Here is a 21,024-nt window from a genome sequence, read left to right as displayed (position 1 = left end):
AATCGTTTGCACGTGTATATGCAAATCCATAGGAAATGTTGAACCCTGCTATTCAGTACATGTATTTACTCAACTAAAACCACACTCGCACATTTCAAACAAGTTTAACTTTATAAATTATAGATTTAATCGTGTTTTAAACATCCTGCTTTTAAAATTCAATACCAGTTGCACAGCTATCATCAGCTGCATAGATTATTCGCAACAGTTTGTGAGTCGGGTGTACACCATCGAGATTTAATAGCCATGCTGCTACTGCTTCTACTCTGTCGACTATTTATACTGCTATTTAGAGTAGTACTTTGGTCTCTACCAGGAGTACTATTACGTCGAATACCCTCAGCACTCGATACCCCAGAGCCTCCTTTGTGATTCCGGTTGGATACCTGCATCTGCATTTGTCGTTGTGTATCAGGGTCCAAAGTCCAAGTGCTTGACAAGTGCAGTTGAAATGCCGACTCTAACCATAGACGTGTAGAAGATGATTCGCTTTGAGGCTTGGGCGATTGAAGTGGCCTTGAACTTGGCATGGATGCAGAGGATAACCGCCACGGTTGACCAGATGGTCGCTGATCGACTGATGGTGATCGAGATTTGGGCGATGTTGTAAAAGATGTGCGTGCCTGGTTGGGCAAATTGGGAAGACCATTGGTCTCTTTTGATGAATGGGTGGTTGATGGAATTGAAAGCTCTGATCCACTAAACCATTGCAATTTTTTCTTTATATCAGGCGAGCTCAGAGATTGCACGGCCTGGCTTGGTTTGTCTTGTACAGGAGAAACAACTGCAGCTGGATTATGAGATGATCCAGATCCCTGCTGATTATTATAAGGGGAAGAAAATGATGTCAAGACTTTGATGGCAGCATTCAACTTTGGTTTGATCGATGAACGCGTGTTTATAATACGATCTGGAGCATTCGCTGAAGACGGCTTACTTGTGTTTATATGTGATTCACAAGTCGTAGCAGCACCAGATTTGGAAGGAATGTTTTTAAATGGGGTTGATTTGGCTACTGTATGAGCATTACTAGGAGGTACACTGGCCAACACTGTGGTGGGTGGACCTGAAGCTTTACCAGTCAAAGATGGAGAAAGTAAATTTGCTTGCGAGGAAGATACAATATTGTACCACACAATTTTGCTAGATTCTGCTGTTTGTGGCTGTTGGCGAAGTGATAGTCGAGGCTGTTGTCTTTGTCGTCGACGTTTCAGGAATATCCAAATGGAGTTGCACAACACGAAAAATATCAGCAACGTACCGATTACGAATGCTGCAATGACCGGTGCCGAAAAACGACCCATCATCGATTGTGAATCTTCACGGGTGCTAGAGAGTGAATTAAATGACATGACTGGACCATATTCAGCATTCCAACCTGTTGTCAACGTGACGCAGACAGATGAAGACGACGGGGTTCCAACACCATTTGACATGTCTGAACTATAAACTATTGACATGGTGATGCATTCGTATGAACAGTCGGTGGACATGCACATTTGTTGCTCAAATCCATTACCAACATGAATAGACTTGATTGAACGAGTAGTATCGATCTGGACGCATTTGTCAAAAATATAGTGCTGTACGGCATAGGTAGGATTGCCCAGACACAGCGGGGCGGTACTGTCAGTATGTGTTGTGTGAGAGAAAGTGGTTGCAATAATAGATTTAGACGAGAGCGTAGCCCAGATTCCCCATGGTTGAATTACAGAGCGAAGTTGTGTGTCAGTTTGAACATTTGGTGAAATAACCCGAAATACTAGTCCACAATAATTGCTAGGAAGCGATGAATCAAATGCATTCAGCAGTTTGTCCATATATGAACAGCTGTTGCAAGCACTGTCGCATTGCAGTAAATTGATGGAGGTTTTATCTACCGATGCATATTCGTAAGCAGTTATTGTATCAGACAAGGCAGAACCCGACTGTAAGCAACGACGAGGCTGACCACTCATCACAACAGGAACTACTACACTGGATCCAACGAGTCCAGCAGCAATTGCAGGCTCCAATCCAAATGGAAAAGTGAGATCAAGCACAGAACAGTACTGCGAGTAAGATACTTGAATCCAGTCGGCAGCTACTTTTGTCGAGCATGCGATTGTTATAAGTAGCAATGAACTCCATGGTTGGAGTACCTTGCTACGCATTATAAACTGGATGATCAAAATTCTAAAGCGTCGATGATGGCAGTGTAATTCACTGCTTCTATGAAACCAGTCAGACAATGCGTTTTTCAATATATATTCAATATAAATAGCAAAATGGAATAAGCTTGACAAGCTTTCCTTTATTACAGCCGTATTCGTGTAAAAATGGAACTTGTATTTATCTTGCAGTTCTTTTCTTTTTTGCTTCAGAATAAACAAGTTAAATATCATTGCGGCTTCCTACTAGAAATTGATTGTGACATGTCTGGAATTGCACGCCGCATCCATCATTTTTACTAGTGATTTTCAATAGGGCCAAAAATAGGCAATACAAGGCTGTACAGCAAAGCTCTAAGCCCCACAACATTGCCCTTTGTTGGACAGTTGGTAAATCATGTTTAACCAGTGGATTTGTAGCCTTGTCAAGGAGTTTAAAAGACGATGCTATCAATCAATTTAAACCATTTTATTACAGCCGTATTCACGTAAAATGAAACACTTGTAATGGCTATGTTGCTCCCAAATAGACAATCGTTACATATTCGTTGTTATTGGACATCAATTACTTTTATTGGAGCTCTGTTGTATCCTAATATCAGATACGTTTTAGTTCTAGTTCAGCATATCCTTGGAATGCAGCAGTTGTTTGCATTCCAGTCACCCAGTGTTTAAATGTTCGTTTCTGAAAAAGAAAAATGGAGGTTGAGATGTCAAGGATATGGGATTACTGATGTGAACACTCGGTATTTTTGTACAAAACGAGCATAGATACCGAAGAATGAATGAGTTTAAAAGACAATCTTGCTCAATAAGATTGGTATCAATAAAATATGACTGTCTTATATATTTAATACTCTTATTTAGTATTTTATTTTACGTGAATATAGCTATATATATCTCATATATCCTTGATACCTCAAGGGATTACAGTTCGTCGAAGTTGCTCATCGTAGCCATGCTTTGCTAAATCCCTCCAGGTCTCTTCTTGCTCTCCCAGTGTTTGCATCTGAAACATCTCCAAGAATCCTTTAAGAGTCAATTGGTTGCTTGTATCAATGTCAAAGTATTGTCTGATTTCTTCAAGTGTTGCATCATCAAACTAGAAAGATTAGTTTGCACAGCATGAATAGCGGCAAAATCAACAGCACAAAACTAGTTAGCAACAATCATCTTTGTAATGGTCAACAAGCCAGTTTTAATCAATTAGCAACACCTTTTTGCCATTTGATGCTATTGCAAATGCATCAATCTCTTGTTGAGAAAAAACGCCGTCATTATCCAGGTCAAACCTTTGAAATATTTCAGTGAGTGCCTGTAATGCAAGAGGTGTGAATGCATCTTCTTCGTCCAATAAAGGTTGTTTCTGTGCAACCATTTCGAAACTATTCGTCTGCTATGTAGCAATGATAAGCCGATCAATTGCAAATTCTAATAAACCGTGTCCTCAGGCACAATAAGCACCCCTTCGCGTTGACTCGAGATTCAGCAACGCGTCGGTTGAATTGATCCAACTCGACCATTTACTTGAACTCACTCTTGCCAACCCATTCCAATAGTGACAGTTGCTCGTTTACCGAACCTATTAGTCTATCACTTTTATATCTAGAACCTGATACCGAATTAGTCTTTATAGTTCAACCTTGAATCTTGCGCAGTACATCCATATTTGCCTGGAGTAACAGACTGTATCTATCATTGCACAAAAATCCCCTTGCTCATACGCTATTGCTTGCTATACTGTCCAAACCTGACTTGCTCTTGAAACATTCCAAAGTAGCGTATGATTAGAAGTATCTCTAATATGCTCAATCCAAGAAGTGGTAGTAATAGTCGCGAGCCATTGGCTTGTATTGCAGACGACTCTGTCGCACTCCTTGACAATACGGAAAACTCACCAGTGGTATGTCCAAAATCCAGTACTATCCTTTTATATCCTTGATTCTTATATTTCCATAATGAAACGGCTCTACAAATTAATGCGGTGCATTCATTTCTTGCCAACTATACTGAATGAAACATGGCATTGCACCCGATACTGCCAGTTTGATTATATGATTCATCTACTGTGTTGACATGCCGATATTTTGCTCAGTATCATTATACAAATATTATTACTGGCTAACCATACTGAATACTGTTTTATCAACATAGGAAGAAGCAACTCGGCTTACAAGTGCAGGATGGGAATATGAAATTAGTCCACTTTCGTTGTATAAATTCTCTGCACGCTCACCATCCATGGCAACACTTTCATCTCAAATGAGCCAATACGCAAAATATTCATCACATACTGACCTCTCTGTAAAATCTATTAAAGGTAAGTAAAGCTATTTTGCTTTTGTCAGCTGATATGCCATTTAAACCAAGGATAGAGTCAACAGTCTAATTTTAATATTGCACCTCCTTTTACTGTGATTTATTATCTGAATATGTAGACCAGCATGTCATGTTTTTCATGCTTGAAAAAATTGGTCATGGATGTCTTGGCCTTTCACTAGTCAATGACGTATGGATTGGCAATGTATATACTTGTGCTGTAAGTTACTATTACCTCTGTAACGTTGTGATATAAACTTTGGATTTCACGGGTTAACTATTTTTTGGTGAAAATGTATAAACCCATTATATAACAGGCCTTCATGTCAATCCAAGTTGATAAAACAGATATCAACGCAGCCCCAGAATCTGTAAACAACATGCATAGTGCTGCAGAAGCCATAATCAAACGATATTTGCTATCACCTCAAATAGCCGCTGCTTTATCGCGAGATTTTATCCATCCGGGAGTAACTGCTGCAATACAGTCCAATTGTGTATCCAATGAATTAGCTGTTGAAATGACGGCCAAAGCAATTCATTCTTCATACATTACCAAAACAAGTGAGCCTTTGGAAAGGGCACTTCGATTGGCCGGAGCCCGTTTTGTAAGTGAATGGACCATCAAGGTGTTTATTGAATCTTTAATGTCTGCAAGTGATCTGAAACTATGAAATTTGCTGATTTTATTTAGGAAGAACCTCTGAATCATATCATTGTAGATGTTATTTTGGATCCAGGGTTTACGACAAGCAAAGGTACGTTACACGATGTTTACAGTGTTAGGTACTGTTCTTCAATGGATTCTTGTCTTATTTTGAATGTTGCATATATTTAAAACAGCCTATCAATCCAAATGGGAAATGATCAAACCCATGTTTGGAATACCAGCACAGGATTTTATTGTGCCTGTACTTTCAAAAAGTCCCGTATTTGTGGATTTGGGTAAGTGACTTTGATTTTTAGAGTGCACAATATCTGGTTTTATCCAAACGTTGTGTATGAGTTTACAACGTATACAACGCGATGCATACTCATGTTTATGCTTAGAATTGGTTTCTAGGGCCATCACACCGCCCCCTAAAGAGCAGTGTATAGCGGTAAGATTGGTTTTAATCTTGTTTAGATTATAAGGAGCTTGATTTATTTCATATGCTAAACTTTAATTATGGGGTTTAGTTTAAACATAATGAAGAGAACCGAAAAAACATTTTAAAAGAGCTTCTTAAACTAGAAACATCTTGTTTAGAAAAGATGAAGGCGTATCAGCAGGTAAATATGTAGTATGCAGTCATTTATATTTCAGTAATATGTTGTCTTGAAGTAATAACAAGACTCTTTATTTTGTCATTTACAGGAGATCTATATGGCTACATTGAATAATCATCAAAAAAGCGGATTTACGTCGTTGCTTCTTGCAAAAAGACGTTTTCCATCTATTGAAGCACTGATATCTAGGCACGAAGCAATTGTAGCGGATATTCAAAAACACGAAAATATTAGCGTGCTTGAATTGGCTAATATTTATAGCACTCATGTATGTAAAGTCAATCTTTGAGTAGTATGACTTGATCCTTGATACGCTTGTTGAGTAATTTGCGAGTTGACCTGGCTTGTTTTATCAATACTTTAGGTACAATCTCTTGAAATCCCATATATCTCGTATAGCAAAGAGTTTTATATTGTATCCCTAGTCGATCAGCCGGACTCGCAAGAATTTATTGAATTTATTCAGGTAGATATTAAAGTTGTGCAGTTGAAATAGACACTTGTATTTATACAAAAATAAGCTATTAGATACTAGATTTTACTAATCATCTGTAATGCCTGAAACAGCGTGCATGCAAAAAAATATCAAAGATATTTAACATTGATGCAACACTAAATTCGCTAATGATAGTACCCATACAACGCATACCACAGTTGGTTTCTACTTTCAACCGACTTTTACAAAACACTGCTGTCGACCATGTCGATATGCAAGCTATCCAAAAAGCATATGATGGGCTTTCACACTTGGCACTTTTAATCGATCGATCTACGTACAAAGAAAGTCAGCAGAGTTTTTTGTTTGCAATGGACAAAGCCATTGGAACAAGTGGTCAGGTATGCTGCTTTGAACTATTGCGCTTCCTGAAACAATCGAATATCAAGAGACTCGATTACTTTGAATCTCAAACATGCTTAAACATATTTAAACCAAAAGCAGTGCTAAGATTATTTTGGAACTTATATTTTTAGATGGTCAGCTCGGGTACTCGATATGTATATGATATACACGCTTCAAGACTGGATTCATCATCCACAACTAAAGTTGCCGTGTCGCTTATTTTGTTCAATAATTTCATCATAGTACTTTCTCGACAACCCGCTATTCAGCACAAAGGTCTGATTCGCAGCAGTGAATTTGTAAAAAATCAATCTGGCTCAGAGCCTAAATACAACTATACATTCAGCAAAAAGTACGATCTTGACTGCATTCAAGTGATTGATATTGACAGCAAAGGTAAATCCGGCTTTTTTGTTTTGAAAATACTTTGATAGTGATGCAGACTAAATTTTATGAGCCTAGAATTTCGTATTGTTGAGCAGGCAAAACACGAGACAGGATCAGACTTTATTCGCATAGAAGCAGCGTTTGAAGCCAATTGCAAAGATGACAAAGATACGTTTTTGCGTCGCTTTCGCCACTATAAGATATGTCGTAGCTACACACACCATGCAACTACAAGTATGTTTAGAGTTTTGTAATTGATCATTTCATTATGATGTATGCTTACTTTGAGCATTACTTTGAATTAGGTCATGATAACACGCAAAAAAATATGCAACTATTTGTGGAGCGATATGCTGATATAGACATCTACTATAACTTGATTGAAACCAATGAGCTATCTAGCAAAACTGTAGGAATTCTCATAAATCACACCTTTCACTTGAATGTTAATGCTAATTAAACTTTACGTGTTGAATTGCAAAATATCTAATAGAGGCGAGATGTGCTATGTGTGGTCTGTGAAGATACAACAAATCTTCAAGGAATACTTGAAAAGAGTAAATCCGTATACAGTAAGTTACATTGCATTTTTTTGATTTTAATACGAACCGATTTCTAAAATATTTATCTAGACTCGGCTGGAATCATCAAAGTAGTTGACAATAAATTTAGCTTTGTGCTTCGAACAACGGCCGAATCTGAGAAAATCAATGCAGTTGTTTCTCTACCTACTTGTGTCAGACCTTTTACCGAGTATAACAAATTTAAACCTGAACTACTTTTATCACGTAAGAATTGGCTGGTTTGAGTAGCCTGTTTATATCAATATGCATTTTATTTAAACCGAGAGTATAATTCAATATGTAAAACTAATACAAATCCAATATTCTGTTGTAATATAAGTTTTAAACGTATCCAAGCTTTGCGGTTTGGATAGTAAATTTCGTTCGACTAATAGATATATTCAAACTGAGCAGCACCTCACTTCTATCTCGAAAATGTTTCCAAAAGTTTCGCATGACTTGAACCGTGAGAAATCGTTTGTACGTAGATCATTGATCAAGCCGTCTCGTACACTATCGACTGCGTCGAATTTCCATCCTGATGAAGACAAGAATGCTAGTGGTGCTTTTCCAGTGCAAGGAAAACCCCTTAAACGTTCAGAATCTATTCTTTCACGAACTATGTCTATTATGAGTGGAAAACTCTTTCGTCTTAACCGACATAGCACTGCACAGGACCGGTCTAAGCATATTCGAACACAAACTTTTCATACGAATACGCCATATATTCCCCGAGAATCATCAGGACTATCCATTACACCAAGTTTTATCATTGATAATCAAGTATCTGCTTCTACTACTGGTACTGGTACCGAAGGTTTACGAGCCGCGCAGACTTTTGATCACCGTGTATCCATAGGTGAAAAACCCGAATCAATTGTTTCAAAGGCTGTATCAGTTTCGGTAGCAAGTCGTGGTGGGATCCCTGCTGCACCAACCAAATTCTTGTCTCGTCCTGAAATGCCGCCTCCAAGTACTGCTATGCCCTCACAAGCATCGTCATTTGCAAAGTCAAATTCCGTCGTGATGTCAGAGATGCGTATTCAAACTGGTTCGCCTAATATTTTGACTCGATCGTGGCGTACCATGACTGTCAAGACAAAAAAGCAGGTCACTAAAATTGATGGCCCAGAACCAGGTATGATAGTACAGCACTTTGTATCATTGTTTAAAGTTGACTACGCATAATTGCTTATACACATTTGTCGGCTTGTTACTATTTTGGGGATAATAGGACACACGATTCTATATCATGGAGTGGATATTGTTGAATATGGTAGCTATGATATTGTTCTCAAGCTTGCAGAATACATTGAAAATCATGGACGTAGTTCTGTCGGGGTATATAGAAATCACGGTAATGCAGATAAACTTTTGGCCAGTCTCAAACGTAAGCAGCGCAGACTTTTATTGCTTCATTGATTGACTATTATCTCTAATACTATATTTGACTGATAAACTTTACGCGGCTTATACTAATCTTGTATGGTGGTATTTGCAGAATTTCCTGAGATGGCACTGAAAAATCTGAGTCTGTATGGAATTGACGATATTGCTACCGCACTAAAAATAACGCTGAATCCAGTACACACTCCAGGACTGTTTCTTCCCGAGCCTTTTAAAAGCAACATACTTTATGCTGCAGGTAAAAAGCAATGCGTTGAATTTATAGTATTGGTATTTTAGCTGTAAAATTGGAAATTTTCCAAACTAGTAAACACCACCAACTCTGACTGGTTTAATTAAAACAGAACACGAAACATCGGACTCGGAGTTGGTTCCTCATTTTACAGCCATTTTCAAAAGCATGTGTTTTTCTCAGCGTAAATTCTGTCATGCTTTGCTCCGTCACTGGCGAATGTAAGTTTCAACCTATACTCTCAGTTCAATCTATATCAAGCATAACTGTTCTCATGCGTTTCTGTTTTTAGAATTATGGACAATTCGCATGTAAATAAAACGACAGGTCCACAATTGGCTACTGCGCTTTTGCCCTATATCATTAATCATCCGCTTTATTTTAAGAGCACCTCCAAGTGTCTCATGGATGTATCAGTTATAGCTTTGGAATGTTTGATCTGGAACTATGATTTGATCTTTGCCGAAGAAGCCGAGTTGGAAAATGGATCAGGTTTGTTTTCATTGTTACCATTTGAAATTGATACATACCTACCTGTTTGGGATCAATAGAGATCTAATCTATCATGGTGAATTCTTAGCTACTCCAATTGATTCGTCAAAGCTTCTGCATGATGTAGTGGATGAAACTAAACCATTATCAATTGAAGATCAAAACTGCCATCAAAAAGAACTTAGTTTTATTTTGAACGAGTCCGACAATAGAGTTTTCCTTGGTATGGTTTGTACTTTAGTAAAGCATAAATTTAAAAGGTGTATGGGATTTGTTGACTAAAAATATTTTTGTATTGGTAACAGATGATTGCAAACCGGAGTCTATTAAAACTGAAGCGGTTACGAAATCCAAACCGGTTTTAAATGGAGCGCCAACTTTGAAAGTTGATATTTTGGAGCCAAGCGATAGTCATTTGAGTGTCAACGATATTCAAGTAAATTGATTTTTGCTGGCTCGTGTATAGTTCAACCTTGTGTATGTATCTATTTTCAATCTGACATCTATTTAATACTTGATGGAAACTATAGACATGTGTGCAAGAAACTCCCGTGTTGTATCCTGATACAGTATCAGAGAATCATGTATCTCATTTTCTTCGCAAAAAATTATTGGAGAATACGGAATCGCACATCAATGCTATTGGAGAGCTTAAAAAGGAAATCAACACCATTACACAGCAACTACATCGTAGTATGAGCGACATTCCTTTAATTCAGACAGCCACAGTCGTGAAAAGCAGTAGTGACTCGGATATGCTTATGAATTTAGCATCTTGCAAGAAACAAGCCAATGTTTTAAATGTACGGTTCAAGTATACGACCAAATGGCTGGACCTTTGACATTGTTTTTTTGTTTACCAAATACCTTTTAACATATGATTTATATTGTTGTTGTTTTAATTTCAGGTAAAAGAAAGTTTGAATGATGAAATTGAGCTGGATGATGAACCAACTGATATACTCGGTCGTGGGAAAACGCTTGTATCGTATCAACCACAACCCAATACGTGTGCTAAGCATTCTGATATCGATAGTGCTGTAGCGGAAGCAACTTCTTTGGCGTTACTAGATTCTCTGACAGAGCTGCATATTGAGAATCTCAAACAGACAAACACTCATCGTGATGCTACGTGGATCGACATTTCTCAGCCATTAAATATTGCTCAAGGTCTTATGGATGAGATCACTGAGGGTATGTGTAGCAGAGGCATTGAAATGAAAATGTCGGAAGAAAAGATGCAGCAATTTGCCTTTGAAAACCAGAGTTTGATTGCAAAGTCGCGAGTGCTGAAACAGGCAAGTTTATGAATGGGTTCTCATTGACCACAACTATGGCTGTCTGCCATTGGAATCAATGATCAATGTACTTACACTGTTGTATGTGAAATAGGAAGTGACAGGGTTAGAAGCACTCAAGGCATCGCTTTCAAACGAATTTTCAAAAGATATGCTTGCGTCCAAACCAACTACTCAACTATCAATGGCTACCCTCCAAACAGAACTGTAGTAATATTAATTTAAATCAAAGGGAATCGTCTATCCCCTTTCAACTGCATTGGTACAAGCCATACAGTCGATTTTTAGCAAGAAAAACTTTAAAAAAGAATAAACTATATTTTGGGATTTAAATTTTCTGGATTTCAAGAGTCGGATGCAATCTCATTCAAACAAATCTTAAATATTGCAAACAGACAAGTGCAACCGGCATCCACCAAGTCTCCATTTCCAATGGGTTGACTACTGCAAAATCACATTCTCATAGGTGCTACACCACGCTTCTTCTCCTCGGCTCTAAACATGATGATTATCCAGAAACAGCAGTTTGCAAATCAGTAACCAATCTTAAAACAGTCCTACTACTTGGAGTTGAATCTGCCACTCTGATGATTTAAGATGAAAACTATGCAGTTGTTGAAACATGGAATAATATCAAATACTTACTTGAGTTGAATAGCGAGATCCTCGGCCTCATCATCGTCTTCCCAAGTATCCTCCCATTGATGCAAACTGCCAAGTTCTTGGTCCGCGTCTGTCCAGGCTATTTGGCACAAGTCAAGAATTCGGCTGATGTTAGCTATCAGAAACTTACAACTTATATAGCATGCATGGCAAAATCGCTAATGCAAGTAGAATTATATCAAGAAGATGGAGATACAAAAAGATGCGAGCTCAGTAAAAACATGAACCCTAGCCAAACAGTCTAGCACAAGTGACTTGTTCTCAAAGGTCTAACCAGATACACTGATAAATAATGGTAGGATATGCAGCACTGCGATATCATGCTCTGACTGGCAGATAATCAAAACACTCACGCTCAGCAGGAAAGTCTTCAAAGTCGTCATCATCTTCCAGAGCGACTTCTGGCTGAACTTTTTTAGAATCAGGCAATACTTTTGCCTTTTCTGTTGGTGTAGTCTTCTTTCCAGCAGGAGTGGTAGTTGCAGGTGCAGGCATTGAGTGTAGTGAATATGAGTTGTAGTTATGGGTGAAGTTGCAAGTACGTCGCGGATGGTTGAAATTGACGATTGACTTTATCCTCAGCGGATGGTTTATAAGAATAGTTTTACACTCGAGACAGTTGTAGTGACAATCAAAACAGCGATTTGAATCAATCTGATGGAGTCTGAATCTTGTGTTCATTTTAGAATACACTTGAAATTGAATACAAGACAGTAATAGAAATCGCATCAGATCTAATAGTAATAAACCAACAAGTTCAAGCTTGAACGTATATTCAGATTCTCCATCTGTACTCTTGATTATTTATATTAACAGTCATGTTCACGTAAAATGAAATACTAGTGTCAAACCTGTCGATCGTGTAAGGTGTAGTTGTGCCAAAAGAAGTCAATCTTGATTTAAAATCAAGTTTGATTGTATTCTATGATGATCGTTGTGTTGATTGAATCGAGAATGTCTAATAAACCAAACATTCAGCTTTTATTCAAAGGAAAGTCATGCAAGATGAATACAAAAAAGTATTCCATTTTACGTGAATATAGGCTGTAAAATGGCTGCTGGACTTCCATTACTTCGCACAAGGCTTTTTGGTGCTGGCCGTCGCTTGCTGTCAACCGAAGCTTCTGTTCCTCCTTTGTCTGCTGTTCAACGGCCTGTTATTGTACGCCAGGTTGGATATGTTCGTGGCGGGTGAGTCGAGTCGACGCACTTTTTAAATGCATTGATAGTACAATCTTGCCATCTACTGGGATCGTTGCTGGATGCTTTTGTCTGGTCACATTAATGTCAATTATCATGCAGATCTAAATGTTCAACTCTGGCTGTTTTGCTAATCGATTACCATGCATTTCAACAACTGCATCTTTTATTATTCTAAACCTTGTGGAATGTTCAATGTGATGATTGACACTGCTACACAGTATGTTTGGATTTTTATTAGGAGTGACAGTCTCTAGTGGTGTTGCCTATGGTTATCTTCTAGACGACTATCAGCAATCAACTACCAGTCTTCTTGCTGGCGTAGATAATGTCCAGTTATCTGCCAACAAGGTATTTGAATTCGCATTTCTATACAAGTCACGATCTTGACTATCTTGTTTGAATTGTTGTAGAGCCCCAATCTATCTATGCTTTCAATTGTAATCCAAGTTAAACGATGTGATTTTGTATCTGTATTATAGATCAAGTCTCAAACTTCAAAGATCGAGGTGCTTGAAAAAGAACTCAAATCTGCTACAAAGAGCTACTCTACCAAGAAAGAGTTTGAGAATTTACGTAACGAGCTACTCAAGGCAATTGTAAGATCAACCATGTATTGCCTTGCTACATTGGAAACGTTTAAACTTTTGATTCAAACCACTGATATTGTTTGATAGGACGACGTTCATGTATCGCATTTGGAGCTCAAGACCCAGGTTTGGGAAAAACTTTCAAAAGAATAAACACTTTTCAATATTAGATTCAGGAATATAGCACATGTTGTTAATTATCAGTAGTCCAATGACGGCTGCTAATACTGTGAACCTGCCAGATCTATATACACTTTCTTGGACTTGATTAGCAAAGGTTCAACCTTTATTCAAAACTTTATTTTTCAAAATCTAATACGCATTTTCCTCAGCGTTATCAATCTCTTGGTTAGTCTTGTCGAGAAACGCAATGATTTCGCAGATGCGATTGCGGTTACGACGAACTTCGTCGTCATGCGTTTTCTTGATGATCTGATCTTGGTCTTTTGCAACACCTGTAACGAGCTCATCCTCCTATATTTTGATGAGTAATAGCATTATATTGGAAATGATCAATATTGAGATGAATGAACCAAAATCATCATATTTAATAAAGTACTTACTTGATGATCCAATTTTCCAAGCCGAAAATCATGCGATGCATTGATTGCATTCATGAGAACATCTTTATCACTCATGATCTAGCAAGAAATATAAACTGGTACGTTAGACTGCAGAGTTTGAAATATTGGTGTAAACTTGTACTTTTGATTACATTGACTTACATCTCGTATTTCGTCATCCACTTCATCCGCATCACCCTTATTGAACCGTTCATACATGACCAATATTGCTTCCAAAAACTTTTCTTGGTGTTCATTCTCCAAATCCCTCAATCTAGAAAAACTTGTCTGTCCCGTTTCGTTGATTATGCTACACAACTCAGTGTAATTACGCTCAAACTCTTTCAAAACTTCTTCAAACTGCTCAACAATGATCATTTCAGCCGACATGAGATGGTTGAAAAGCAAATGAGTGTCTTCACGAAGCGTTTTGAGCGCTTCATCAACCTCTTTGGCGTTACGAGAATTTAAAACAGTCTTGAGATACTATCATATTCACGTATTACATTCAATAAGCATTGACATAATTTAAAAAATACACATTTTAAAAAGCTTACTTCTTTTTTTGTATGCTGGAATTTCTGAAACTTTTGCATGCATAAATCATCGCTGGCACCCTTTACATTGTCGATGCATTTATGTAGCTGTTGAATTTCTTTGGCCTTTTCTTGAGACTTTTTCAAGACAAAATGTTTGAGTTCTTTGATGATAATGTCAAACTTGGCACGGAACTCTTCACGCATTTCGTAAATAATTGACGGGGCTATTGGTATGAGTTTCTGGAAATCGGGATCATCGTTAAACATGGAATCAAACAAAATTTCAATATGAAGGATATGTGCTTTCTAAAAATCCAAAAGCAAAACTGTTAAATCAATTCAAACGATTAAACATGTTGGTATTATAAATACAGATTATGTGTACACAGTGGTATTACTTCATGAACTGCGTCGAGCTCGGCATGTTTGCGCAATTTTTCCCGTTTAGCCAAAATAACTTTTTCCTCTTCTTCTTGAGCAATAATTGAATCAATATACTTTTCATGAGCAGCTTTAAGCTAGCATATCAAAATAATTTTGTTCAATACACGAGTCAGTTGTGTATTTCTGGATGTATGCGTATAAAACTGTTTAAAGCTAGATAGGATACACGTACCGATTCTTCATCAACAAGACGATAATCCAGATATTTAAGGTTTTTGAGGTGTGCTAGACAGTATGGTTTATAGTTTGGGTTTTTACAAAGCGCATTTCCAGCCACATTCAGAACACGAAGATTTTCAAATTTGAGTAGATATGCCAACTATCTCCAAAAATTCATAGTAGCAGCCCAAACAGTTTAAAAATGTTAATAGCATATCGGCATAATTTTTTGCATGCATCAATATTGCAAGCTAACAGTATATAGTTTTACGTTTTCAATTTCAGGAATACAGTTGTTTCCAATAGAAAAGACTTTGAGATTGACAAGATCATCCATGTTTTCGATTTTTGAAATACGATTGTTGAACAATGTCAAGTCTGTGAGATGTTCTAGCCCTTCTAGCCCCTCAATCACAGTAATATTATTAAACGACAAATCTACCCATTAACAGTCGCATTAAAAACAGTGAGTACAATGATGGTTTGCAGAATATTTGGTGCATTCTTCAAGTAAATAGTTATACCTAACCATTGTAAGCTTTTGAGAAATTTAATGTTTTCAATTTTTTCAATAATGTTGTTGTCGAGTTGTAGTTTAGTCATGTTGGAATATATCCACAAATTATCAATCTTGAGGATATCTACACGATTACAGCAGGGTGAGAAAATACAACGATAGTTTGGGACGCAAGCCTAATGCATTTCAAAAATAGTAATATCAGAATATAAAGCATATATTGAAACTCACTTTTATAATCAAGACGAAGTGTAGTCACTTGAGATGCTTCGACACCCTCCTTCCAAGCAATATCAGCAATTTCAGATGGGAGTTGTTCGTTAATAGCCTTACGAACCAACTCTTCATCAATAACTACAGGCTCTGTGTTGTTATAGTTGCTCATTATTTACAGTGATTATTGATGATGGAGGTTTAAAGAATAGAATTGTATGCAAGTGTAAATAGTCGAGTTGAATCGGGTCAAGTATAACTGACGCGTTTGCTAGCAGAGTAAAGAGCATGCAACCAAAGAGTCAAGGCGTAATAAACAGCCAGTCCATGAAATGATAATCCCCACCAGATTTACTGGATAATATTGTTTTTGAACTGTTTAGTTGACTAGTCTTCTGATGATTGGCATGCAAACAACAGCTGCATTTCCAAGACATGCGATCATTACTTTGAACTAGAACGCGAGCGTACCCAAGTTTGACAACATCAAAACGGTCGAATCTGGTTTCAACCTTGGTGATGGTACAATATATGGCTATACCAAAAAGGACACTTCCAGTTCAAAACTATAATCTGATTGTATTATGATGGACGTTGTGTTTATTAAAGCAGTGCAGTCAGTGTTGATCAAGAATGCATAACGATATTTGACTATTGCTTATTCCAAAAAGACAGTTACTACAAGACAGAAAAGTGTTCCATTTTACGAAGATACAATTATTACGACTGATGACAAAAGACATGGCATTGACCATCAATCTGCCCGCCACTGTCAAATGTCAATTATGAAATAATCAGTACTGCTATCATGCCCATCATAATACATGTTTGATACCATTTACCTGCAGATTACTATCATCGTGAATGTTTTGGTTTATAGGGATCCGACCAGGTGCAATAGAGTTCTGTTGCTGCAGTTTCTTTGAAAGTGCACCGCCAGTACTTTGAACCCCTCTATTCACATTAGCCTAACCAAAAACAGTCCAAACGATTGTAAGCAACATACTTGAGAATCAACTATGCCAAGTATCAAATCATTGATTCACCTGCTGTCTAGCTTCTGCAGCAGCCAAACGTTCTTCCCTTGTTGCTGCAGTGTTGGATGTTGGTTGAGAACTACTAGTAAATAAGTTGGTTGGACTGCTAGTCTCTTCCTTACTTGCACATATTCCCATGGTCAATCGTGCTGTATTCACGCAGAATGGAACACTAAGAGTCAAAGTATAATAGACAATCTTGTAAAATCATTTGTCAAATTTACTGGACAATATTTTTGTAAACTCTTTAGTCGACTGTTCTGGTAACTGGCATGGAAACATTTATTCCTGAAATGCTGTCTTGAACCAGGACGCAAATGTGAGTTTTTAGGCTACAAAATATGGTTACATCAAACGAGGATAATCATTTCAAAAGTGCAGCTTGATTTGTGAGCATCATATGGTGAACATTGTGTTTATTGAAAAATACCTATTTCTAATAGGAAATTGCAAGGAATATTCAACTAGTGTTTATCCCAAAGCAAAATAGAGGTAATTGCTGCAAGATGATACAGAAGTGGTCCATTTTACGTGAATACGGCTGAAAAGACAAAGTACATTTTAAGATCTTGAAATTCGTATACTATGTAATTGTTAGGTTGATGCTAGACTATTTTTTGCCAAGTGTTTTGGTTAACAAAGCCTTTCCCGCATTAAGAGATTCTTCCTTTTTAGTAGTGGCTAAAAATCATGGCATTGAACAAGATTCCAACATTTACATATTAGCCCAAATTACAAAAGCTCGTTAGAAACAGATTTTAAGCTATGATGCAGTAAACCCACCAGTAGCTTCTCCACGTTTCTGAGCTGCAAGCTCTCGTTGCTTACGGATCAATGCAAGACGAGCAAGATCTGCTCGTGCCTGATCCGTCTTTCCTTCCTGTTGCAACTTGAAGTAATGTGCCTTTGCACGCTCTTTTTCAATTGTCTCACTGGTAGCACAAGAACAATCAGTACGAACTCGAAAACTGAATGGCAGTTGCATCAATGTAAATTACCGTTCTCTCCTGCTCAAAGTAGGGGCCTGTTCAGGTTCATCCTCAGACTCCTCGCTCTCATCTAATTTGGCAGATGGCTTTGCTGCAGTAGTTTTTTTGGAGGGCCTTGCACCACCAGATCTGTTTGGATTAGCAATCTCCATTGGAGGAGGAGGTTCACTATCGTCGTTTCCACCAATAACTAATGGCTTGATTGGACGAGCAAAAAGTCCTTCAGGTTGGCTGGAAGCAGCATTATCGTCGCTATCTTCATCACCAGAACTGGATTCAGAGTCACTAGAAGGCATATCTCTAGGCTGTTCCAGACAAATATAAATGCAACAAAATCAGTACTGAATGCATGCACTGACCAACAGCATGACATGGTCAAAACACATGAATTCAGTCTTGAACACTACCTTGTTCCACATGGAATCTCCAACATCTTCGCCCCTTCCAGCAGAAAACGACTTTCCACCGCCTCGCTTGACTTTGTTGAGTTTCTTTCCTCGACCTCCAACAACCATCACAAGAACTGTCAAGTGAGTCCAATAATGAAAATCAAATCAAAATTCTGTCATTACATCACGTGCAAATGCATCCACGAAACAAGTCTTGACGATGACCAACGAGACTTGCCATAACACCAACTGGAATGTCACTTGCCGAACCGCTTCATATGTTTCTGACTGCTTGTAATCTGTTTCAGTCAGAATCATACACTGCTTCTTCCTGGATGTCACTGGATTCTACTGCCTCGGATGAGCACGAAGCCACTAATGCCATTCATACTGCAGACACTACAATAGACATGGCAAATGTCAATGAGAACATTCTGTGTTCAGATGCTCTGTCTAGTCATGCTGTAGATGTGTCTGTGTTGGAGAGCGATATTGAGGATGACGAGTGTCGGCCCTTATTGCTAGCGGCTACTAATTTTGTAAGCCACCAGCAGCCATCTACAGACTTAATCAACCCATTTCAGGATGTGTGCGACCATCTTGCATTCCGTCCTGCTTCCACTGCTGAAAGTCGTACTGAATACTCCTGTGACGTCACTCCTCGAACATCCACCATCAGTCTCTCTGATACCAGGAACAATGCTCAATCACAATGTGATGCATTTGCTGAACAACAGTTATTGTTGCTTACATCAGATACTCCTTTGTGCGATATTACTACTACTGCCACATCACACTCTTCAAGTATTCCTATCCAGCAGTCGTCTATACTTCCTCTTCACTATTATACAAGTACTGATCTGCCCAAGTACTGGGATCAACGACCTTCAGTCGAATCTACCTACATTAATCTAGACCAAGATGACTTGTTAAATCAATACAATCTTTCAAATACACCAAGCCACAATATTCTTGACCCATTCACTAGTCACCACAGATCATCTTCTACTAGTCCCCAGCGTAGAATATCTAAACGGGTCTCATTCAGTGTATATAACGAATCGTTTACATATGACGATTGGGCAAAACGGTTAGAGTTGCATCGACTGGAGCGAAAGCTTCGTGGTCCAATGTACAGTTGTCGGTGCTATTTCCATCGTTGTATGCGATATCTTGCAAGTTTCTTTCCCTTTTGTGGCAGTATGGATCTGGATGAGCTTCAAACCTGATTTGTACTTTGAACTGTTTGGCTATAGTTTCGTTCTTACCCCCTCATATTCCCTTACTTTCTAATCTTATTTTGGACACCATTAAATTTTGAATATATTTTATCACATCTCGTTATCATTTCAATATCTATACCATTGGGAGGTGAATGAATGCACCAAGACATTAGATTTGATATGCAACTCGTCTAGATACTTGACCCAATCAAGCATCTGGGTTGGATCACCATCTGCAGATAAATATAACACATTGTAGCACCTGTCGGTTCAAATCATCACAGCCAAGTACTTAACAAGCTGCCTTGTTTAGTATATCCTTTGGGCAAGGCAACTCGCTTAGGGATTTCATTGGTCAATCTTACATTAACCAACTCCTTGACCTTGAGAATCTGACCTGCACTTCGCGGTCCAACGAGTCTCCATACAACCTGATAACGAGTATGTAATCCAAGACATTTGACAATATCTCTTGTTGTTTTCGGAAGACCAATCACTCCTCTTCTTAAAGTGATCTCAAAGTATCGGTATGGAAACGGGTATTCCTCTTGAGTGAGTTTTCGTTCTGGTCGAGTCGGACGAGTACGAATGGATTTGGCAGTTTCACCTGGAGCAAATGTTGTTGGCAATGGGATCCCAGACTCAACGTCTGTATGATGTCGTTTTGGGGTATTGGGTGGAAACGGTGTGGGTTTCATTCCTGGACCATACTTGTAGGCTTGTGGTTTTGGGAATACCGCTTTAATTGGAACGGGTGTTGATAGCTGCTCCTTCAATGGGAAACGAGGTGTAACGTTGGGAGATTGCTTGCGTGGTGCTCGTGGATAGTGTGGTACGGAAGTGGTGGAAAACCAGTTCACAGTACTAGTAGATTGTCGCCATATCTTTGTTCCAGCTGTAAATATCATTGTTGATCAATGGCAAAGTTCCAAATAAATAAAAGAAAATTTTCAAGATTCTGAAATTGTATTTGATTTGTCAATATTACAACTTGAATTGCTCAACTATCATTCAAATCATTCATACACTTGTTCACTTGGATAGCAAGCATGATGCCATTCGTTTTATACTCTCAATGCCAACATATACTTATCACACTATATAGTATCATATACTAACATCCATTCCAACAACACATAGGACGGATGGCCGAGCGGTCTAAGGCGCCACGTTAAGGCCGTGGTCTCTCCGGAGGCGTGGGTTCGAATCCCACTCCGTTCACTTTTTGCTTTTTTGCACTCCATCCAGAACATACCTTGATAATCAACTTGTTCTTGCACTCTGTTACTGCCGTATTCACGTATAATCAACCTCTGTATATCGTGATCAATGTCTCTGTTTTACTCCGCAATAACCATTTGTTAAATACTCGTTGTTTTCCTGCTGCAAATCGATTCCTTTTTTCTATAGAAACTCGGTTGTATCTTGATATCAGATACGTTCTACTGTTCTACTGTTCTACTTTAAAAACCATGTCAGTAATGCAACCATCTGCATGCAATCACTCAATGTTCACTTTAAATCTTGGATATCAAAAAAT

At 38.2% G+C, this 21,024-nt stretch overlaps 10 protein-coding genes across 10 annotated transcripts; 3 read left to right on the top strand and 7 right to left on the bottom strand.

Annotated features, from left to right (window-relative positions):
* Nucleotides 1-182: 182 nt before the first annotated feature.
* BATDEDRAFT_28650 (uncharacterized protein) lies at nucleotides 183-2,153 on the bottom strand (the record flags this gene model as incomplete). Its single annotated transcript, XM_006682993.1, has 1 exon — nucleotides 183-2,153. One exon carries the CDS (start codon nucleotides 2,151-2,153, stop codon nucleotides 183-185), a length of 1,971 nt encoding a protein of 656 aa, XP_006683056.1.
* A 916-nt stretch (nucleotides 2,154-3,069) lies between these two features.
* BATDEDRAFT_92867 (uncharacterized protein) lies at nucleotides 3,070-3,528 on the bottom strand (the record flags this gene model as incomplete). Its single annotated transcript, XM_006683043.1, has 2 exons — nucleotides 3,070-3,252; nucleotides 3,367-3,528. 2 exons carry the CDS (start codon nucleotides 3,526-3,528, stop codon nucleotides 3,070-3,072), a joined length of 345 nt encoding a protein of 114 aa, XP_006683106.1.
* A 426-nt stretch (nucleotides 3,529-3,954) lies between these two features.
* Nucleotides 3,955-11,284, top strand: BATDEDRAFT_36300 (uncharacterized protein; the record flags this gene model as incomplete). The annotated part of the gene is made up of 26 exons (XM_006683016.1): nucleotides 3,955-4,053; nucleotides 4,305-4,470; nucleotides 4,589-4,689; nucleotides 4,787-5,077; nucleotides 5,164-5,227; nucleotides 5,313-5,414; nucleotides 5,520-5,569; nucleotides 5,649-5,741; nucleotides 5,827-6,006; nucleotides 6,103-6,204; nucleotides 6,306-6,575; nucleotides 6,711-6,975; nucleotides 7,042-7,200; nucleotides 7,272-7,375; nucleotides 7,460-7,538; nucleotides 7,599-7,754; nucleotides 7,870-8,667; nucleotides 8,764-8,919; nucleotides 9,031-9,174; nucleotides 9,281-9,389; nucleotides 9,461-9,660; nucleotides 9,749-9,883; nucleotides 9,966-10,096; nucleotides 10,191-10,463; nucleotides 10,569-10,958; nucleotides 11,053-11,284. The coding sequence occupies 26 exons, from the start codon at nucleotides 3,955-3,957 to the stop codon at nucleotides 11,167-11,169; spliced, it is 4,734 nt and encodes a 1,577-aa protein (XP_006683079.1). The 3' UTR covers nucleotides 11,170-11,284.
* Nucleotides 11,285-11,410: 126 nt separating this feature from the next.
* Nucleotides 11,411-12,116, bottom strand: BATDEDRAFT_92866 (uncharacterized protein; the record flags this gene model as incomplete). Its single annotated transcript, XM_006683042.1, has 3 exons — nucleotides 11,411-11,453; nucleotides 11,604-11,700; nucleotides 11,975-12,116. 3 exons carry the CDS (start codon nucleotides 12,114-12,116, stop codon nucleotides 11,411-11,413), a joined length of 282 nt encoding a protein of 93 aa, XP_006683105.1.
* Nucleotides 12,117-12,672: 556 nt separating this feature from the next.
* On the top strand, nucleotides 12,673-13,564 carry BATDEDRAFT_28647 (uncharacterized protein; the record flags this gene model as incomplete). The annotated part of the gene is made up of 4 exons (XM_006682992.1): nucleotides 12,673-12,812; nucleotides 13,043-13,172; nucleotides 13,304-13,420; nucleotides 13,499-13,564. 4 exons carry the CDS (start codon nucleotides 12,673-12,675, stop codon nucleotides 13,562-13,564), a joined length of 453 nt encoding a protein of 150 aa, XP_006683055.1.
* A 159-nt stretch (nucleotides 13,565-13,723) lies between these two features.
* BATDEDRAFT_92813 (uncharacterized protein) lies at nucleotides 13,724-16,078 on the bottom strand (the record flags this gene model as incomplete). The annotated part of the gene is made up of 9 exons (XM_006683041.1): nucleotides 15,865-16,078; nucleotides 15,641-15,757; nucleotides 15,388-15,554; nucleotides 15,130-15,276; nucleotides 14,912-15,031; nucleotides 14,532-14,819; nucleotides 14,137-14,460; nucleotides 13,975-14,052; nucleotides 13,724-13,885 (listed from the first exon to the last, which is right to left on the bottom strand). The coding sequence occupies exons 1-9, from the start codon at nucleotides 16,016-16,018 to the stop codon at nucleotides 13,724-13,726; spliced, it is 1,557 nt and encodes a 518-aa protein (XP_006683104.1). The 5' UTR covers nucleotides 16,019-16,078.
* A 583-nt stretch (nucleotides 16,079-16,661) lies between these two features.
* On the bottom strand, nucleotides 16,662-17,021 carry BATDEDRAFT_92865 (uncharacterized protein; the record flags this gene model as incomplete). Its single annotated transcript, XM_006683040.1, has 2 exons — nucleotides 16,662-16,814; nucleotides 16,893-17,021. 2 exons carry the CDS (start codon nucleotides 17,019-17,021, stop codon nucleotides 16,662-16,664), a joined length of 282 nt encoding a protein of 93 aa, XP_006683103.1.
* A 251-nt stretch (nucleotides 17,022-17,272) lies between these two features.
* On the bottom strand, nucleotides 17,273-18,387 carry BATDEDRAFT_92812 (uncharacterized protein; the record flags this gene model as incomplete). The annotated part of the gene is made up of 4 exons (XM_006683039.1): nucleotides 17,273-17,564; nucleotides 17,667-17,815; nucleotides 17,882-18,177; nucleotides 18,280-18,387. 4 exons carry the CDS (start codon nucleotides 18,385-18,387, stop codon nucleotides 17,494-17,496), a joined length of 624 nt encoding a protein of 207 aa, XP_006683102.1. The 3' UTR covers nucleotides 17,273-17,493.
* A 128-nt stretch (nucleotides 18,388-18,515) lies between these two features.
* On the top strand, nucleotides 18,516-19,490 carry BATDEDRAFT_28644 (uncharacterized protein; the record flags this gene model as incomplete). The annotated part of the gene is made up of 1 exon (XM_006682991.1): nucleotides 18,516-19,490. The coding sequence occupies one exon, from the start codon at nucleotides 18,516-18,518 to the stop codon at nucleotides 19,488-19,490; it is 975 nt and encodes a 324-aa protein (XP_006683054.1).
* Nucleotides 19,491-19,837: 347 nt separating this feature from the next.
* BATDEDRAFT_7505 (mitochondrial 54S ribosomal protein YmL33) lies at nucleotides 19,838-20,008 on the bottom strand (the record flags this gene model as incomplete). The annotated part of the gene is made up of 1 exon (XM_006682971.1): nucleotides 19,838-20,008. A coding segment is annotated over one exon (171 nt), but the record flags the coding sequence as incomplete, so codon positions are not given.
* Nucleotides 20,009-21,024: the final 1,016 nt, after the last annotated feature.

The sequence above is a fragment of the Batrachochytrium dendrobatidis genome (assembly GCF_000203795.2).
Source record: "Batrachochytrium dendrobatidis JAM81 unplaced genomic scaffold BATDEscaffold_20, whole genome shotgun sequence".
Lineage (NCBI taxonomy): Eukaryota > Fungi > Chytridiomycota > Chytridiomycetes > Rhizophydiales > Batrachochytrium > Batrachochytrium dendrobatidis.
This window is presented reverse-complemented; position numbering and strand designations above follow the sequence as displayed.